General features: G+C 42.0%; 1 protein-coding gene across 2 annotated transcripts; it reads left to right on the plus strand.

Annotated features, from left to right (window-relative positions):
* The first annotated feature begins 294 nt into the window (after positions 1 to 294).
* On the plus strand, positions 295 to 15,115 carry LOC128015736 (elongation factor 1-alpha 1-like). 2 transcript variants are annotated; one of them, XM_052599831.1, is made up of 8 exons: positions 295 to 396; positions 1,446 to 1,618; positions 2,774 to 2,953; positions 3,056 to 3,352; positions 3,672 to 3,822; positions 4,072 to 4,328; positions 4,485 to 4,719; positions 14,372 to 15,115. In XM_052599831.1, exons 2-8 carry the CDS (start codon positions 1,475 to 1,477, stop codon positions 14,494 to 14,496), a joined length of 1,389 nt encoding a protein of 462 aa, XP_052455791.1. In that variant the 5' UTR covers positions 295 to 396; positions 1,446 to 1,474; the 3' UTR covers positions 14,497 to 15,115. The 2 variants fall into 2 exon arrangements, with proteins under 2 accessions (XP_052455791.1, XP_052455781.1); XM_052599821.1 differs by having other exon boundaries at positions 308 to 476.
* Positions 15,116 to 15,755: the final 640 nt, after the last annotated feature.

Genomic DNA, 15,755 nt, shown 5'->3' on the forward strand with positions numbered 1-15,755 from the left:
CTTATGCTGGTTTGGAACAACTTGAGGGTGAGTAAATAAATGACATAATTTGCATTACTGTCACTTTAAAAGGTATTTGCAATTTAAGAAAAACATGTATGATGGAGTCCTGGTTAAACGTTTCTACAACAGTTTTAATATGACCTTCATGTAATAAAAATCGAAGGAACACCGCGTAAAAAAGCATCACATCTAAAAGTCAAATATGGTAGGAGACGGTATGCGTGAGCTATGGTTATGCACATTTCTTACACGATAGCTCCCTCTAGTGGACCGGTTAGAAACATCCTTCGACACGACGACATCAGCAGCACCCAGGCAGCAGTATCTGATACAACAGAGAAGCGTCGCGACTCTTGCTCCTGCTGCCCTGGACTACAGACGCCTCTCTCCAAGGTTGGACACCTGGAAAACACGCTCTCTGCGTGTTTTGTGCACAGTATCGCTTCTTAAGGACTTGCCAGCAGAGCTAAGAGGTCAGATGGTTTATTGGGGATTGCGATTGCGTGATGTATCTGAGTTTTATTCCCAGGATATAATAGGCTACAGAACATGGTGCTGATTAAACTTATAGGGGCTGTTGTGGAAACAACATTTAGATATGTTAGTTTTAATATGCATGCATCAGGCCACACAGGCTTTTCATGATGTGGCATCTGTTCATAATGTGCATGCATCATGACCATAGACTGATCATGACATAATTACATAACCACGTCATACATGTCAGTACGAGGTAAATATCGGAATGATTGTGGATTATTATTGAAATGCATCATATATGGGAAAAAATACTGAAATATAATACAATAATAACATATCTTGACGTTTTATTTAGGCTGCAGGCTGTGTCAAGTGTTGCCGCATACAAGCACGTTATGCTTTATTGTTACCCAGACAACGCTGAAAAAAATAAAAATAATACTGAGATCGTTCAAAGATATTGTGACATTAGCAGATACATCGCCAAAATTAAACTAATTTAGACCAATAGTAACCTATGCATTATTTAAAACATTTATTAATTAAAATGGCTGGATCTTGTCATTTATATTCTGTAAATATTTTTAGAGGTCATTGCTGTACTATAAACGTGTATGGCTTTTTTAAACCCTCCACACTAGATTCCTTTCGATGACAAATTCCACATTTATATAACCATCATTATTTTGAACTATATCCATACAGAGGTTTATTATCTACTGTAGTGATGAGGTATCATATGAGCATGTCAGTGAAACTGCTAGTTGGTTCATGATAATATAAGTATTACTTTAATCAAAATTGATTTGACATGTTGTAAACAAACTGAATTAAGAAGATCTGAAAATTTTGAACTACACTGAGCTATTATTATATGGTTGTTGCTGTACATCTGAGCTCAATTAGACTATAAATAACTTATTTGTATCATTAATTATTCAGTCTCCTTTTTCATGTGCTAGGCTGACTGTAACCCAATGAGAGCCCAGTGATGGGTAAGGAGAAGCTCCATATCAACATCGTGGTCATCGGCCATGTGGATTCAGGGAAGTCCACCACCACCGGCCACCTCATTTACAAGTGTGGAGGCATCGACAAGAGGACCATTGAAAAGTTTGAGAAGGAAGCTGCAGAGGTATAGCAGTCCAAATATACAAGACCAAAGAGATTTAGCAGCAATTTGTTGCAGTGTTATTATTAATGCATAACATTATTAAAAGAGGCCCACTGTGTGAAAGTTTACCTACATAAGCGAGCACGAGTGCTGAGCTACTCAAAATCAGCACAAATCACAAATTGTGAGTGCCGTTTTACTTTATAAATGATTCTATAGAGCAAGTTAATAACATAAAGGAACGGTTCACCCCAAGAAATTTGGAGAATGTACTCACCCTCAGGTCATTCTTATACTGATGGTACCCATTCAATCAGCAAGTGATGTAATGCTTAATTTCTGAAGAAACAAGCTCATCTATATATTAGATGGCCTGGCCCTTATGAAACTAAAATATATTGCAGTATATTGGAAAATATCATGTAATATATTATGCATATATTATTATATATATATTTATTTTTTCCAATATATTGCAATATATTGAAAGCGGCAATCATTTGTATATTTTGCAATATATTATATAATATATGTATCATCAATATATTATTATATGTATTCAAATATATAAAATAATAGAAAATAAAAAGGGAAAATAATATATTACAATATATCACAAGATATTTCAATAAATATATTGGTAAATATATTTTCCTTTCGTAAGGGGGGGGGGGGGTGGGGTGGGGGGGTTGAGCAAATGTTTAGTTTTGGATAAATTATTCCTTTAAAAGAATAGTTCACCCAAATATTTATATTCTGTCATCATTTAATCACCCCCTGGTTAACTTTAGTTCTTCTATGGAAGAAAAAAAATTATATATTTTGAGTAATATTTCAATTGACTTTAATTAAATAGACAAAAACATTGAAATAAATAGCTTCTTTCTTAGCAAATTTTGTCCGGTTAATGTTATATTTCTCTCTATATAATATATTTTATATATGTTGTGTAAGTATTTTTTCTTCACCTACTACAGTGGTATCAAACATTTAATATATCTGTAGCTGTGCTGTAACACTAAATATCATTATTGTTGGAACGCTGCTTAGCCAATCAAATTGGAGGACTGAAAATAATTGTTGCATAATGCTGTGTCTTATGTAATGGGCCACTCGTTTAAGAAATTAAGTTGAAGATATTTCTCTGAACAGATGTATTTTCTTTACTTTTCATAGATGGGAAAAGGCTCTTTTAAGTACGCGTGGGTGCTTGACAAGTTAAAAGCTGAGAGAGAGCGAGGCATCACCATCGATATCTCTCTGTGGAAGTTTGAGACCAGCAAATATTATGTCACCATCATTGATGCTCCAGGACACCGAGACTTCATCAAGAACATGATCACTGGCACCTCACAGGTTTGTATGTATTGTAATAACATGACACACCCAATCAGAAAGTTGCTCTTTATTCATTAAAGTATTTTCATAATCTTAAACATTTAATTTCTTTCGATACAGGCAGACTGTGCTGTGTTGATTGTGGCAGCTGGCGTTGGAGAATTTGAGGCTGGTATCTCCAAGAATGGCCAAACACGAGAGCATGCTTTGCTGGCATACACCCTTGGTGTCAAACAGCTGATTGTGGGTGTCAACAAGATGGACTCTACAGAACCTAATTACAGCCAGAAGCGCTATGAGGAGATTGTGAAGGAAGTCAGCACTTATATCAAGAAAATCGGCTACAACCCCGATACAGTGGCATTTGTTCCGATCTCCGGATGGAATGGAGATAACATGCTGGAGGCCAGCCCAAACGTTAGTGTCATATTTACTACAAATTTTCGGTAGCCAAATTTACTACTGTCTTTAATTTCATGTGATCCTTCAGAAATTATTCTAATATTCTGATTTACTGCTTAAATAAACTTTTCTTATTATAATAACTGTTGAAATTAGTTTTGCTGTTTCATATTTTAATGGAAAACTTTGATACTTCATTTATTTATTTTTTTGTTACAAATTCCTTTACATTCATTTCTTTTTTTTTTTTTTTGTGATTCCTAAGAGGTTATTAACATCCCAAACCGTCCAGACTGTTACATATATTGGCTATAATAATATGTTTTCTCTGTAGATGACCTGGTTCAAAGGCTGGAAGATCACTCGTAAGGATGGGAGTGTCTCTGGGACGACTCTCTTGGAAGCTCTGGATGCCATTCAGCCTCCAACCCGCCCCACTGACAAACCCCTTCGCCTCCCACTGCAGGACGTCTACAAGATTGGAGGTATGAGGACACCCAAACTGAGAGGGGTCTCAGTAAGAAACCCATTTGAAATGAATTTCAGAATTGTGTGTACAGTATAACTAATCATTTTCTTGTAAAGGTGTGTGACCTACAAATGACTTACAGGTGTCTATGGTATTTTAAGAGATAAAATAACTGAGATTACAAAGACAATCCTGATATTTAATAAATTATATATTTAGTAAAATGTCCTTCTTTTACCTCTTTGCTCTTTCTGTTACTATTTAGGAATTGGTACTGTGCCTGTGGGACGGGTGGAAACAGGCGTTCTGAAACCTGGCCTAGTTGTGACATTTGCCCCCGTGAATGTGACCACTGAGGTGAAATCTGTGGAGATGCATCATGAGGCTCTATCTGAAGCTTTTCCAGGTGATAATGTGGGATTTAATGTGAAGAATGTCTCAGTCAAAGATATCCGGCGTGGGAATGTTGCAGGGGACAGCAAGAACGATCCCCCACAGGAGGCAGCAAGTTTCACCGCACAGGTAAAGGTCTAAATTTGGTGTTTTATAATGTTGTAAATCCTTCTGACACAATTCATGATCTAATATTTATATTATCTGAATAATGGTAACATCCAAATTAACTGGTTTTATACAAGTCAAAATTATGTTTTGACCTCTGACCTCTGCTCTGGTCAGGTGATCATTCTGAACCATCCTGGTCAGATCAGTGCTGGTTATGCCCCCGTGTTGGACTGCCACACTGCTCACATTGCCTGTAAGTTTGCCGAGTTAAAGGAGAAGATTGACCGTCGCTCTGGGAAGAAGCTGGAAGACAATCCCAAGTCCCTGAAGTCTGGGGATGCTGCTATTGTAGATATGATACCAGGCAAACCTATGTGTGTGGAGAGTTTCTCTGAGTATCCTCCTCTTGGTAAGGGTCATATCTTAATTTGGATTTAAAGTTATGGATTCCTTTAGTATCTTTTATATAAAAAGCTTGACTATATTACCAAATTCAGTTCTACTGTAAACATGCCTTCTTTTTCAGTGCAATGAACTTTCTGTGGTGGGCATAAAATAATTAATAATATTTGCTTAAAGGGATAGTCCACCCAAAAATGACAATTCTGTCATTAAAGTTGAAAATCTTGGCATTTGCCAAGTATGGTAACCCATACTCTGAATTCGTGCTATGCATTTAACCAGAGACAGTTTATAAGGGACATGTCACTTCCTCAGTCCTCAATACAAGTATATAAGGAAAACCTGTAACGGTAAAGATTGCAACAATATGTGTGTGCACATGTCCCGCCCCTCCCGCTGGAAAGCCAATCATCTGCTTCTAACAGTCAAGCCGGGAAACACTTAAGCCTATCGTCTGGCTCCACTGACGTATGCACACAGTTGAGGAACCCTTGCGCATTCAAGTTTTCAAGTCTGTTTTATTGTCAGTTTCCACATGTACAGTACATACATACAGAGAATCGAAATTGCGTTACTCTCAGACCCCGGTGCATACAGTTAATATTAACATTAAAGCCTAAAAAAATAACTAGATCAAATATAAAATGTAGATACAACTATACAATAAGGGAATGATATAAAAAAAGACATATAATAAAATTAAGAATAAAGTTAAATAAAGCAGCGCAAGGCAAATGACAGATATAGTGCAAATCAATGAAGTGAACAACAGTGCAGTTAAAAGATTTTTTAGTGCAAAAAAATCACTTATTAAAAATATCTTATTAAGTCTGATTAAAATGACAAGTGACAAGTGACCAAGAGCAGTTATTTTATTTAACTGACTGATGAGGTAGTGGAATAACATCAGTTCCATGCCGAATGAGGTAGTGAGCAGACCAATGCTGCACAAGTGACTAGTGCATGCCATCATATAATAATTAGTGTGTGTGTGTGTGTGTGTGGGGGGGGGGGTTCATAGTTCAGTGGTGCCTGGGGAAGAAGCGGGGAGGGGGGGCAGGTTTGGGAGGGAGTTCAGCTTCCTGACAGCCTGATAGATGAAGCTGTCCTTCAGTCTACTGGTCCTGGCCTGGAGACTCCGCAGTTTCCTCCCTGATGGTAGCAGGCTGAAAAAGCTGTGTGATGGGTGAGTGGGATCACCTGCGATGCAGAGGGCTTTGCGGGTGAGAGGTGTTCCATAAATGTCCTGGAGGGAGGGGAGAGAGACACCAATGAACTTCTCAGCTGCTCTCACTATGCGTTGCAGAGTCTTTCGGCAGGACGCATTGCAGGCGCCATACCACACAGTGATGCAGCTCGTCAGGATGCTCTCGATGGTGCCTCTGTAGAAGGTGTACATGATGGGGGGTGGGGCTCTGGCTCTCCTCAGTTTGCGGAGGAAGTAGAGATGCTGTTGTGATTTCTTGGCCAGTGCTGCGGTGTTTTCAGTCCAAGAGAGGTCCTCTGTGATTTGCACACCCAGGAACTTGGTGCTGCTCACTCTCTCCACAGTCGCACCATTGATGGTCAGAGGAACGTGCTGAGTGTGTGCTCTCCTGAAGTCTACAGTCATGGGTCAGTAGAGTGAAGAGGAGGGGGCTCAGCACACATCTTTGGGGGGCCCCAGTGTTCAGTGTGATGGTGCTGGATGTGTTGCTGCCGACCCGTACTGCCTGAGGTCTTCCAGTCAGAAGGTCCAACAGCCAGTTGCACAGCGAAGTGTTGAGCCCCAGCTGAATCAGTTTGTAGATGAGCTGTGGAGGGATGATCGTGTTGAATGCTGAACTGAAGTCTATGAACAGCATTCTGACATATGAGTCCTTTTTGTCCAGATGGGTGAGTGCTGAGTGGACGGCAGTGGCAATGGCATCATCGGTCGACCGGTTGGACCGATATGCAAACTGGAAGGGGTCCAGGGAGGTGGGGAGGGCAGACTTGATGTGGTGCATGACTAGCCGTTCAAAGCACTTCATGAGAATGGGGGTAAGTGCAACAGGACAGTAGTCATTGAAGCAGGATGGAGATTGCTTCTTTGGGACTGGGATGATGGTAGTGGTTTTTAAAGCATGTGGGAACAACAGCCTGACTCAGTGATATGTTGAAAATGGCTGTGAAGACATCAGTGAGTTCTGCTGCACAGTCTTTCAGTACACGCCCAGGGATGTTGTCAGGACCCTGAGCTTTGCGTGCAATGATCCTGCTGAAGGATCTCCTCACGCTGTCTGGGGTCAGCGTCATCACCTGGTCGCCGGGAGGAGGTGGAGTCTTCTGTGCAGTGGTGCTGTTTTGTTGCTCAAACGAGTGAAGAAGGTGTTCAGCAGAGAGATGTTGTTGTCACAGGTCCATGGTGGGAGCTTGTAGTCCGTAATGGTCTGTATCCCCTGCCACAGGTTCCTAGTGTATCTGCTGTCGCTGAATTGATGAGCTATCCTCCTGGAGTGCTGTCTCTTAGCCTCTCTGATGCCACGGGACAGGTTGGCCCTATCTGTTCTCAGGTCCACCTCATCTCCAGCTCTGAAGGCAGCGTTCTGTCTCTTCGGGAGTCTGTAGACCTCCCCTGTCATCCATGGCTTCTGGTTGGCCCGGACAGTGATGGTTTTTGTGACCGTTACATTATCAATACACTTATTCAGTCTCTGAGTACTCCTGGAGGTCAGTGGTGTTATTGCATGTGGCAGCCTGTTTAAAGCAGTCCTGAAGAACCTCTGATGATCCTTCTGGCCACACTTTAATCTGTTTGTAAACTGGTTTGGCGACTTTAATAAACGGTCTGTATGCAGGGATTAGCATAACAGTGATGTGGTCTGAAGCTCCGAGGTGGGGGAGGGGGAGGGCTTTGTAAGCTCCTCTGTGTGTGGTGTAAACAAATTCCAAAATGTTATTACCTTGTGTTGGAAAGTTGTGCTGGTGTATTTTTGGAAACACACTCTTAAGGTCAGCATGGTTGAAATCCCCAGCTATGATGAGAAAAGCATGGGGGGGGGGCTGTCTGCTGCTCACTGATGTGCTGGTACAGTTCATTTAGTGCGTTGTTCCTGTTGCAGCTGTTGTTCGGGGGAATGTAAACTGAAATGAGCAGTATAGCAGTATATTCCCTCGGCAGATAGAACGGCCGGCACTAAACCAGGGGTGAGCAGTGTTTGCAGATCACAACAGTATCACGGCACCACGCGTCATTGATGTAAACACAAAGCCCGCCCCCGCGGGTTTTTCCTCCCGCGACGAGAGCTCTGTCCGCTCGATAGCACGTCAGCTGGTCGAGCTGAATAGCGCCATCTGGAACGCTGTTGCTGAGCCATGTTTCCGTGAACACAAAAACACAACAGTCTCTTACAGAGTTCTGAGTTGCGCGTAGTAAACGAATGTAGTCCAGTTTATTATCCAATGAGCGTACGTTAGCCAGTACGATGGTGGGGATAGATGGCTTGTGTGGGTTAGCCATTAGCCTAGACTGGATACCTCCATGCTTCCCCCTCTTCTGCTTCCTCTCACAACACTTGTGGCGCCTCCGCTGCGGGCGAGATGCAGTAGTGGGGGTCGGTGATGGTGAAAGCCTCCATAGCAGATTGAGATACTGCAGCTGTTCCACGTGCGTGGAGTTTAACTGTAAAAATGGGGTCCTGCCGACATCGAGCAGAAACTCGTGACTGTATTTGCGCTTACAGACAGGTAGACGACAACGTACAAAAACACTGCGACTCACAAGACAAAAAAACACGAAAACACTGTTCTGTCGAGACAGAGAACTGCTGCGTGTGGACGCGCCGCCATCTTGTAAACGTGCGTAGTAAATGCGTAGCATGCGTAGTAAAGGTATAACCTGTGGGGAAAAAGGGGTTTTAAGTCATACATTTTTTTCAGCGATTTTTATCACATTTCACTGCTGTTTCTATACATGCCGTTTTATGTCCCGGTGACCAGTGAAAGTGCAGTTCTGACTCTCTTCCCATTCATTTAGATAGGAGCTGGTCTTGTTATTCTGAAATAGCTGCCCGGAGGCGTTGCCAAGATGGCGGCCGAGTGGCACGACTTGCCTGAAAGGACTTTGATTTAACCCATCCAAGTGCACATACACAGCAGTGAGAAGTGAACACACACCTGGAGCAGTGAACACACACCCGGAGCAGTGGGCAACTATAGATCCAGCGCCCGGGGAGCAACTGGTGGTTCAGTTCCTTGCTCAAGGGCACTTCAGCCATGGTTATGGAAGGTGGAAGAAAGTGCTATTCATTCACCACCCCCCCCCCCCACCTACAACTCCTGCCAGCACAAAACTTGAACCGGCAACCTTCTGATAACTAGTCTGGTTCGCTAACCATTAGGCCACAGCTGCCCCTCCCTCTTGTTGTTTCAAACCTTTAAGACCTTTGTTCATCTTCAGAATACAAATTAAGATATTTTTGATGAAATCCAAAAGCATTCTGACCCTGCATTGACAGCAATGTTTTATGGCCTAGACACATATTAAGGACATCAGTAAAATAATCTATGTGAAATCAGTGGTGCAGAATGTTATGACGCTACAAGAATACTTTTCAAATGCACAGAAAACAAAAATAGATATTTTATTCATACTTTATTCAATGTCTTCTTCTCTTACTGGTCATTCCCTGGTTGGTTTATATACAAGACCACCGAAGTGTTGTTTGAGTGGACAATCACTTGATGACCTCTGAGGTCTGGCCCACTGAGGGCACTGAGGAGAGACGGGCACTGTATAATGAAAGCGCCACCCTGACCCCTGATCTCTCTGTGGGAGCGCTCTGGGAAGCAATACAGCAGGGGCTGCTCCCGCCCAGCAGCCCAAAAGACCTGGATCCAGTGGGGGAGGTACCACTGAGACACTGCCGCTTGCTTCCTAGCCTCCTGGAACCTCTTGGCAACAGAGCTCACTGTTTCACCGAAGAGGCCCAAAGGGACAAGTGGGGTGTCCAAATGTCCATCTCTCATGTTGGACAGGTCAAACCAGAGATGTCTCTCTGTGGCCACCAAAGCTGCCATGCAACAACCGATCGTTCTGACCATTTCCTTAGTCAAGTCAAGTCACCTTTATTTATATAGTGCTTTAAACAAAAAAACATTGTGTCAAAGCAACTGAACAACATTAATTATGAAAACAGTGTGTCAATAAAGGCGCGGTCACACTAGACACACTAGAAATTATTTCGGACGCCGCTGTGAATATGGGCGGAGCAAGATAAAATGGCCTCTCCTCAATTATCACAACATGGATTAATATGTGCTTGCACTGTGTCTTTTGCGACGGCGTCGAAAGCGTCTTATTATATTGTACTCTCTGTATCTCTCTCTATATAAATATATACACCCTAAGCAATTAAAAATTATAAAACGTCCTCATTCAAATGTATCATCTGTTCCTGTTTCCTGTTGACACTACAAACCATGCAGCTTCTTTTTTTATTTTATTTTTTTATAATCTTTTAAATATGTATTATATAAAATAGGACGCTGCGCTACAGCTTAAGTTATATAGCGCTTCCTTCATTTTTGAATTTCTGTACAGAGAGGTCACGCAGTGACATATCAATCTTCTACTGGTCCCACATCTTCACATGATGCCAATTCGCAGGTCAGAGTTCACCAAACTCGAACTTTGGAGCCTGTGTTTCCGTTCTGACGCATTTGCATGCGTATGAATGGAAGTCAATGGAGAGAAAAGTGCAGTGTGACCGCCCCAAAATGCAAAATGGCAGTTGAAGGCAGGTCATCAATGAATTCAGCGTTGTCATCATCTCAGTTCAGTTTAAATAGCTGTGCAATAATTTGCAATCAAGTCAATGATATCGCTGTAAATGAAGGGACCCCAACTAAGCAAGCCAGAGGCGACAGCGGCAAGGAAACAAAACTCCATCGGTGGCAGAATGGAGAAAAAACCTTGGGAGAAACCAGGCTCAGTCGGGGGGCCAGTTCTCCTCTGACCAGACAAAACCAGCAGTTCAACTCCAGGCTGCAGCAAAGTCAGATTGTGCTGAAGAATCATCTGTGCCCTGTGGTCTTGTCATGGTGGTCCTCTGAGACAAGGTCTTTACAGGGGATCTGTATCTGGGGCTTTAGTTATCCTGGTCTCCGCTGTCTTTCAGTGCTGTAGAGGTCCTTTCTAGTTGCTGGTCCACCATCTGGTCTGGATACATACTAGATCCGGGTGACTGCAGTGACCCTCTGTCTTGGATACAACTGGATCTGGTGGCTACGGTGAATAATAGAGAAACAGACTAATATTAGCGCAGATGCCATTCTTCTAATGATGTAGCAAGTAGAGGTCTTCACAGTGCACCGGAGACCCGTCGACCCCGGACCCGACCCGGGACCCGTACGGGTTCGGGTCTATATTTTAAATCATCAGCCGGGTCCGGGTCGGGTCCTAATCTATTACCTCGGGTCCCGGGTCTGTTTAACATTGTGTGTAATACCCGTGCGATCGCCGATCGGAGTCCTCGGACTCGGAGAACATCCGGCCGTTATCAAAGACTGCTTGTGTTTTTTGTAACTTGCAACTTGTAAAATTAGGAAAAGAAAAGAGTGAGCCAAAAAAAGTGATCTCTCTCTCTCTCTCTCTCTCTCTCTCTCTCGCTCGCAGACTCAAGAGTTAATACAAGTGCACACACGGTAATGCTTGCAGACTTGACACACTCATGTTTAATATATTTCAAATCAGCAACACAATCTGAGGTGAACTGTCACGTGAATGTTTTCTATTACGCTCAAATTGCGTTAAGGCATTTTAGGTTGATAAAGCTAGCACGCATGTGCAGTCATGTTTCTATGGCAAGCAGTGAGGGACACTTCGACCGCCAAACCGCGTTTTACATTTTCTCCCATTTTTATAATATTATAAATGAACCGTTTAATCTTAAAGTTTTAGTGGTTCAGATTCAGACTCGATGCTGAGCAGAGAGCACAGACAGAGATCAGATGATAGTAAATAAATAATGTCAGCGGCCATGGCATTGCACGAGCGATCGTTATTATAGTTCAAAAGGCAAACAGTGTAAGTTATTATGCGATTATTAACTCGAGTCAGAATGTACATGTGCACAGTAGCATTTGTCATCCGTCACCGTGACATCAAGTGGACTTTTGAAGCTGAAATAATGAGTGGATTCAGCTTGGACTTGGAATAACGAGAGGAATAACATGAATAACTTTCTTGACGGAGGATTGTATTGCATCACAGGCAGTCAGGTACAAGGAAGAGAGACTACGGCTCTTTAAATTAGGTAAGACAAAAAGCTGTATTCTTCGCAACAGGTTTATTGACTTGTAATAGCAATTTAAGGTGGAATATGTCAACGTCGGGTCCAGTCGGGTCTGTGTCTTCCCGGCGGGTTCGGGTCCAGATTTCAAGTAATATACGGGTCCGGGTCGGCATTTCTCGGATCTACACGGGTCCGGGTCCAGCTTTTGAAATAATAGACGGGTCCAGGTCGGTTCGGTGTAGTACATTATGGGTCTCTGTCGGGTTCGGGCAAGAATTTTTGGACCCGTGAAGACCTCTAGTATCAAGTACATCAGGTGTTATGGGAAGTGTTCCTGGTTCTGGTTTACCTAATTAATGCAGCCTAAAAATCCTTTAATGGATTTGGATATTAGAAGCATATTAGTGCGTTATGTGTAAGCCAGGTTAAAGAGATGGGGTCTTTAATCTAGATTTAAACTGCAGGAGTGTGTCTGCCTCCCGAACAATGTTAGGTAGGTTATTCCAGAGTTTAGGCACCAAATACGAAAAGGATCTGCCGCCCGCAGTTGATTTTGATATTCTTGGTATTATCAAATTGCCTGAGTTTTGAGAATGCAGTGGACGTAGAGGATTATAATGAACTGAAGTGCTAAACCATTCTGGGCTTCATAAGTAATAAGCAAGATTTTAAAATCCATATATTGTTTGATAGGGAGCCAGTGCAGTGTTGACAGAACCGGGCTAATATAGTAAGTATATTAATATAGTAGTAAGAACTGTTTCTGCTGCATTTTTGACTAACTGTAGTTTGTTTATTGTGCATGCAGAACAACTACCCATTAAAGCTCACAATAATCTAACCTTGAGGACATAAATGCATGGATTAACATTAGTGGCCCTGAGAGACAGATCTGTGGCCCTCTGCAGCTCCCTGATGTCATGAGAACTGAAGCAAACTTCTTCACCATCTTCCTTGTCTCTGTCCAGATCAGCCTGGTATACCAGCAGCACCGCCATGGTTTACAGGTTTGTGCCAGCCAGAACCGCTGCCATGAAGGTTTTACCCGCCAAAGCCGAAGTTGGCTTGATGGATAGCACTAGACTCTTCAGGGGGAAGACAGCTCATGAGTGTCTGTTCAACACTAGGAATCGCCCCATATCCATGCAGCTTCAGCCCCAGGATGTTAGAATAATTGGAGACATTGGGGCTGAATATGTCAGCATAGTATTGCCTTTCCCATGATCTCACAACCTCAGCAAGGAGATCAGGGAAGAAAGGAAGGCTACGGCTTGGGGGAGGTGACTTAGAGTGCAGGAAGCACTCATCAAGTTTTCTTTTTGGATGGTCTTCCTGCTTCTAATCGGACCAGTCGATCTTTAATTTTTCTACAGCCCTAGCCACCACCTTCAACAGCTCCTCGTACTGGATGGACTGGAGACCCCAGACTCATCCTGGGCGAGGCTCGCCACATCAACCTCCTCAGAGGAAGAAAGGTTAAGCCTTGTGCCCTCACTCTGGTGGGAAGAAACCGCAGTGAGGTCTTCCGATCCCTCAGAAGGGTGCTGGATCTGGTGGGTGAGGGTGAAGAAAGGGCTATGCCCATCTCCAACACCTCACCAAATCCATCTGTGATCTCCATGACCTAAGTATCCATTCTGCTTTAGCAGTTGCGGGAGCCGAGCTGTGAGGACCATGAGCCTGAGCACTCTCTTCAAAGAATGCCAGGCAGAAGTGGAGCAGAGACTGCACAATCCACACAAACAGCTCGATTGAGAGCTGCACATGCATGCTCTGTTCCCAGACAGGCAATGCAGGAGTGTGTGTATCCCCACCCATGATGTAGCGGTAGCACACATCACACAACCGGAAATGCTGCCTGTCATTCTCTTTGCTGTCTTGCATATTGACTGATTCATTTGTGCACTGACATACACAACACCGAGTGCTTGCTGAAGAGCAGAAGCTACTGTTGTTTACACAGGGTTTGTTTTTAAGCTTCCTGGTCACTATGTCATCGTACCTGTGATATCTCACCACTGTATTAGACTGATTTCACATGTGCTTCAGGATGCGGCCATGCAGAGGCATTCCCAAAGCGTTTCCGATGCAGATGTTTCCGCGAGATCCTGAAGTGGAAACATAACTGCACCTCAGTGTCTGAATTTAAAATGTAAAAATATACACTTTTCACGTACATAAATACATTATTAAATTGTATAGAAATACATTAATATGGTAGTATATTATTATTATTATTGTTATAGTGCAAAGGACTTAAAATTGAACAATCAATTTTATGCCAGGGTGTTTCTTTTTTTCTCCCTCAGTCCACCATATCTGTTTTTGGCCTTAAAAAGATGAAAGACACTTAATTTATAATAATAACCGAGCTCTGTTTTTCTGATGATCTTCATTTCCCAGGTCGCTTTGCAGTGCGTGACATGCGCCAAACCGTAGCAGTGGGCGTCATCAAGGGGGTTGAGAAGAAGACCCCAACCTCTGGGAAGGTCACTAAATCTGCCCAAAAGGCCCAGAAGACCAAATGAATGTTGTGCTGGGCTGCGAACACTTGGGTCAGCCACACCATCCCTCCTCTTCTCAACTCCATAAATAAAGCTTGGTTTATTATCACAATGCATCGCAAAAGCAGAAGAAGGAAAAGTAAAACTCGCGCCTGCTTGACAATGATTACGATTGTGATAAGTATATTTGTTTAATTTTATGTTCTGTTCGAATTTGAAGTCTTTGTTGTGGTATTTGTTCTATTGTTAAATTGTTATAAGCACTTTAAGCAGTTCTGCCTCTAGCTATCATGTAGCTTGTGTTGAATATCTAAGCCCTCCTGCTAACATTGCTAATGTAACCTTGCCTGCAATAGTTGCGAACTGTTCTAGCTTCTAGTCCAATAGGTATGAGATTTTATGTTAGTCTGTTATGTTAGTTTGATATGTTGTGACATAACTTTATAATTGAAGTTCAGTGTCCTTTTTTGTGTGCATGAAGCTACAGTAGCTAGCGCACTTTACTGTCTACCCTGACAGCGCTCTGAACAAGCATGAGCCATCTTGTTTGCACTTGCACTCACGTACTTTAACGGGAATATGATTCTCCATTGTCTAATGTATGTCGGTTCATAACCAAAAATAAAATACATTTGAACTCTGATGTCTGCTTCTAAATGACTAGGCAAAGAAATAACAACAAGACAACATCTTTGATGTGTGTAGGCATGTAGGCTCTTGTATTTAAATCAGATATTTGACAGCTCTGACACCAATGTTCAGTGCTGGTACACATGCCAACAATATTAAATAGACTAAAAACAATTAACTACAAAACATTACATGATAAAAAATAATAAGAATAATTATTTGCAATTATAATTATGTATAATTAACAATAATAAAATACATTTTAATAAAATTATATATATTATAAATATTATTTATACTGTATATTGTATAATAATGTACTGTATATTTTAAAAAATACATGATTTTAAGTTGGCTGTGTAAAATGTGGTTGCTTTGTAACCAGAGCTTAAAAAACACAATAATAAAAAAAAATCATCAACTGATGTAGTACAGAAACAATGAGGTGCGCCTCTTAACATTTAATCTGCTTTATCAAAACACAATTTTCCTCAAAAGTGTCTGGCACTTTTTTACATAAAAGTAAATGACCCTTTCAATACAATATGATAAATTCAGAAAGTGTTCTACTGTCTCATGGTCTGACACTTTTTTTCTATTTTTGTCATGTTATGAATATCAGGTTGATGAGTCTTTTTGTAATGAGACTTAAG

This window comes from Carassius gibelio, chromosome A1, assembly GCF_023724105.1.
Source record: "Carassius gibelio isolate Cgi1373 ecotype wild population from Czech Republic chromosome A1, carGib1.2-hapl.c, whole genome shotgun sequence".
NCBI lineage: Eukaryota > Metazoa > Chordata > Actinopteri > Cypriniformes > Cyprinidae > Carassius > Carassius gibelio.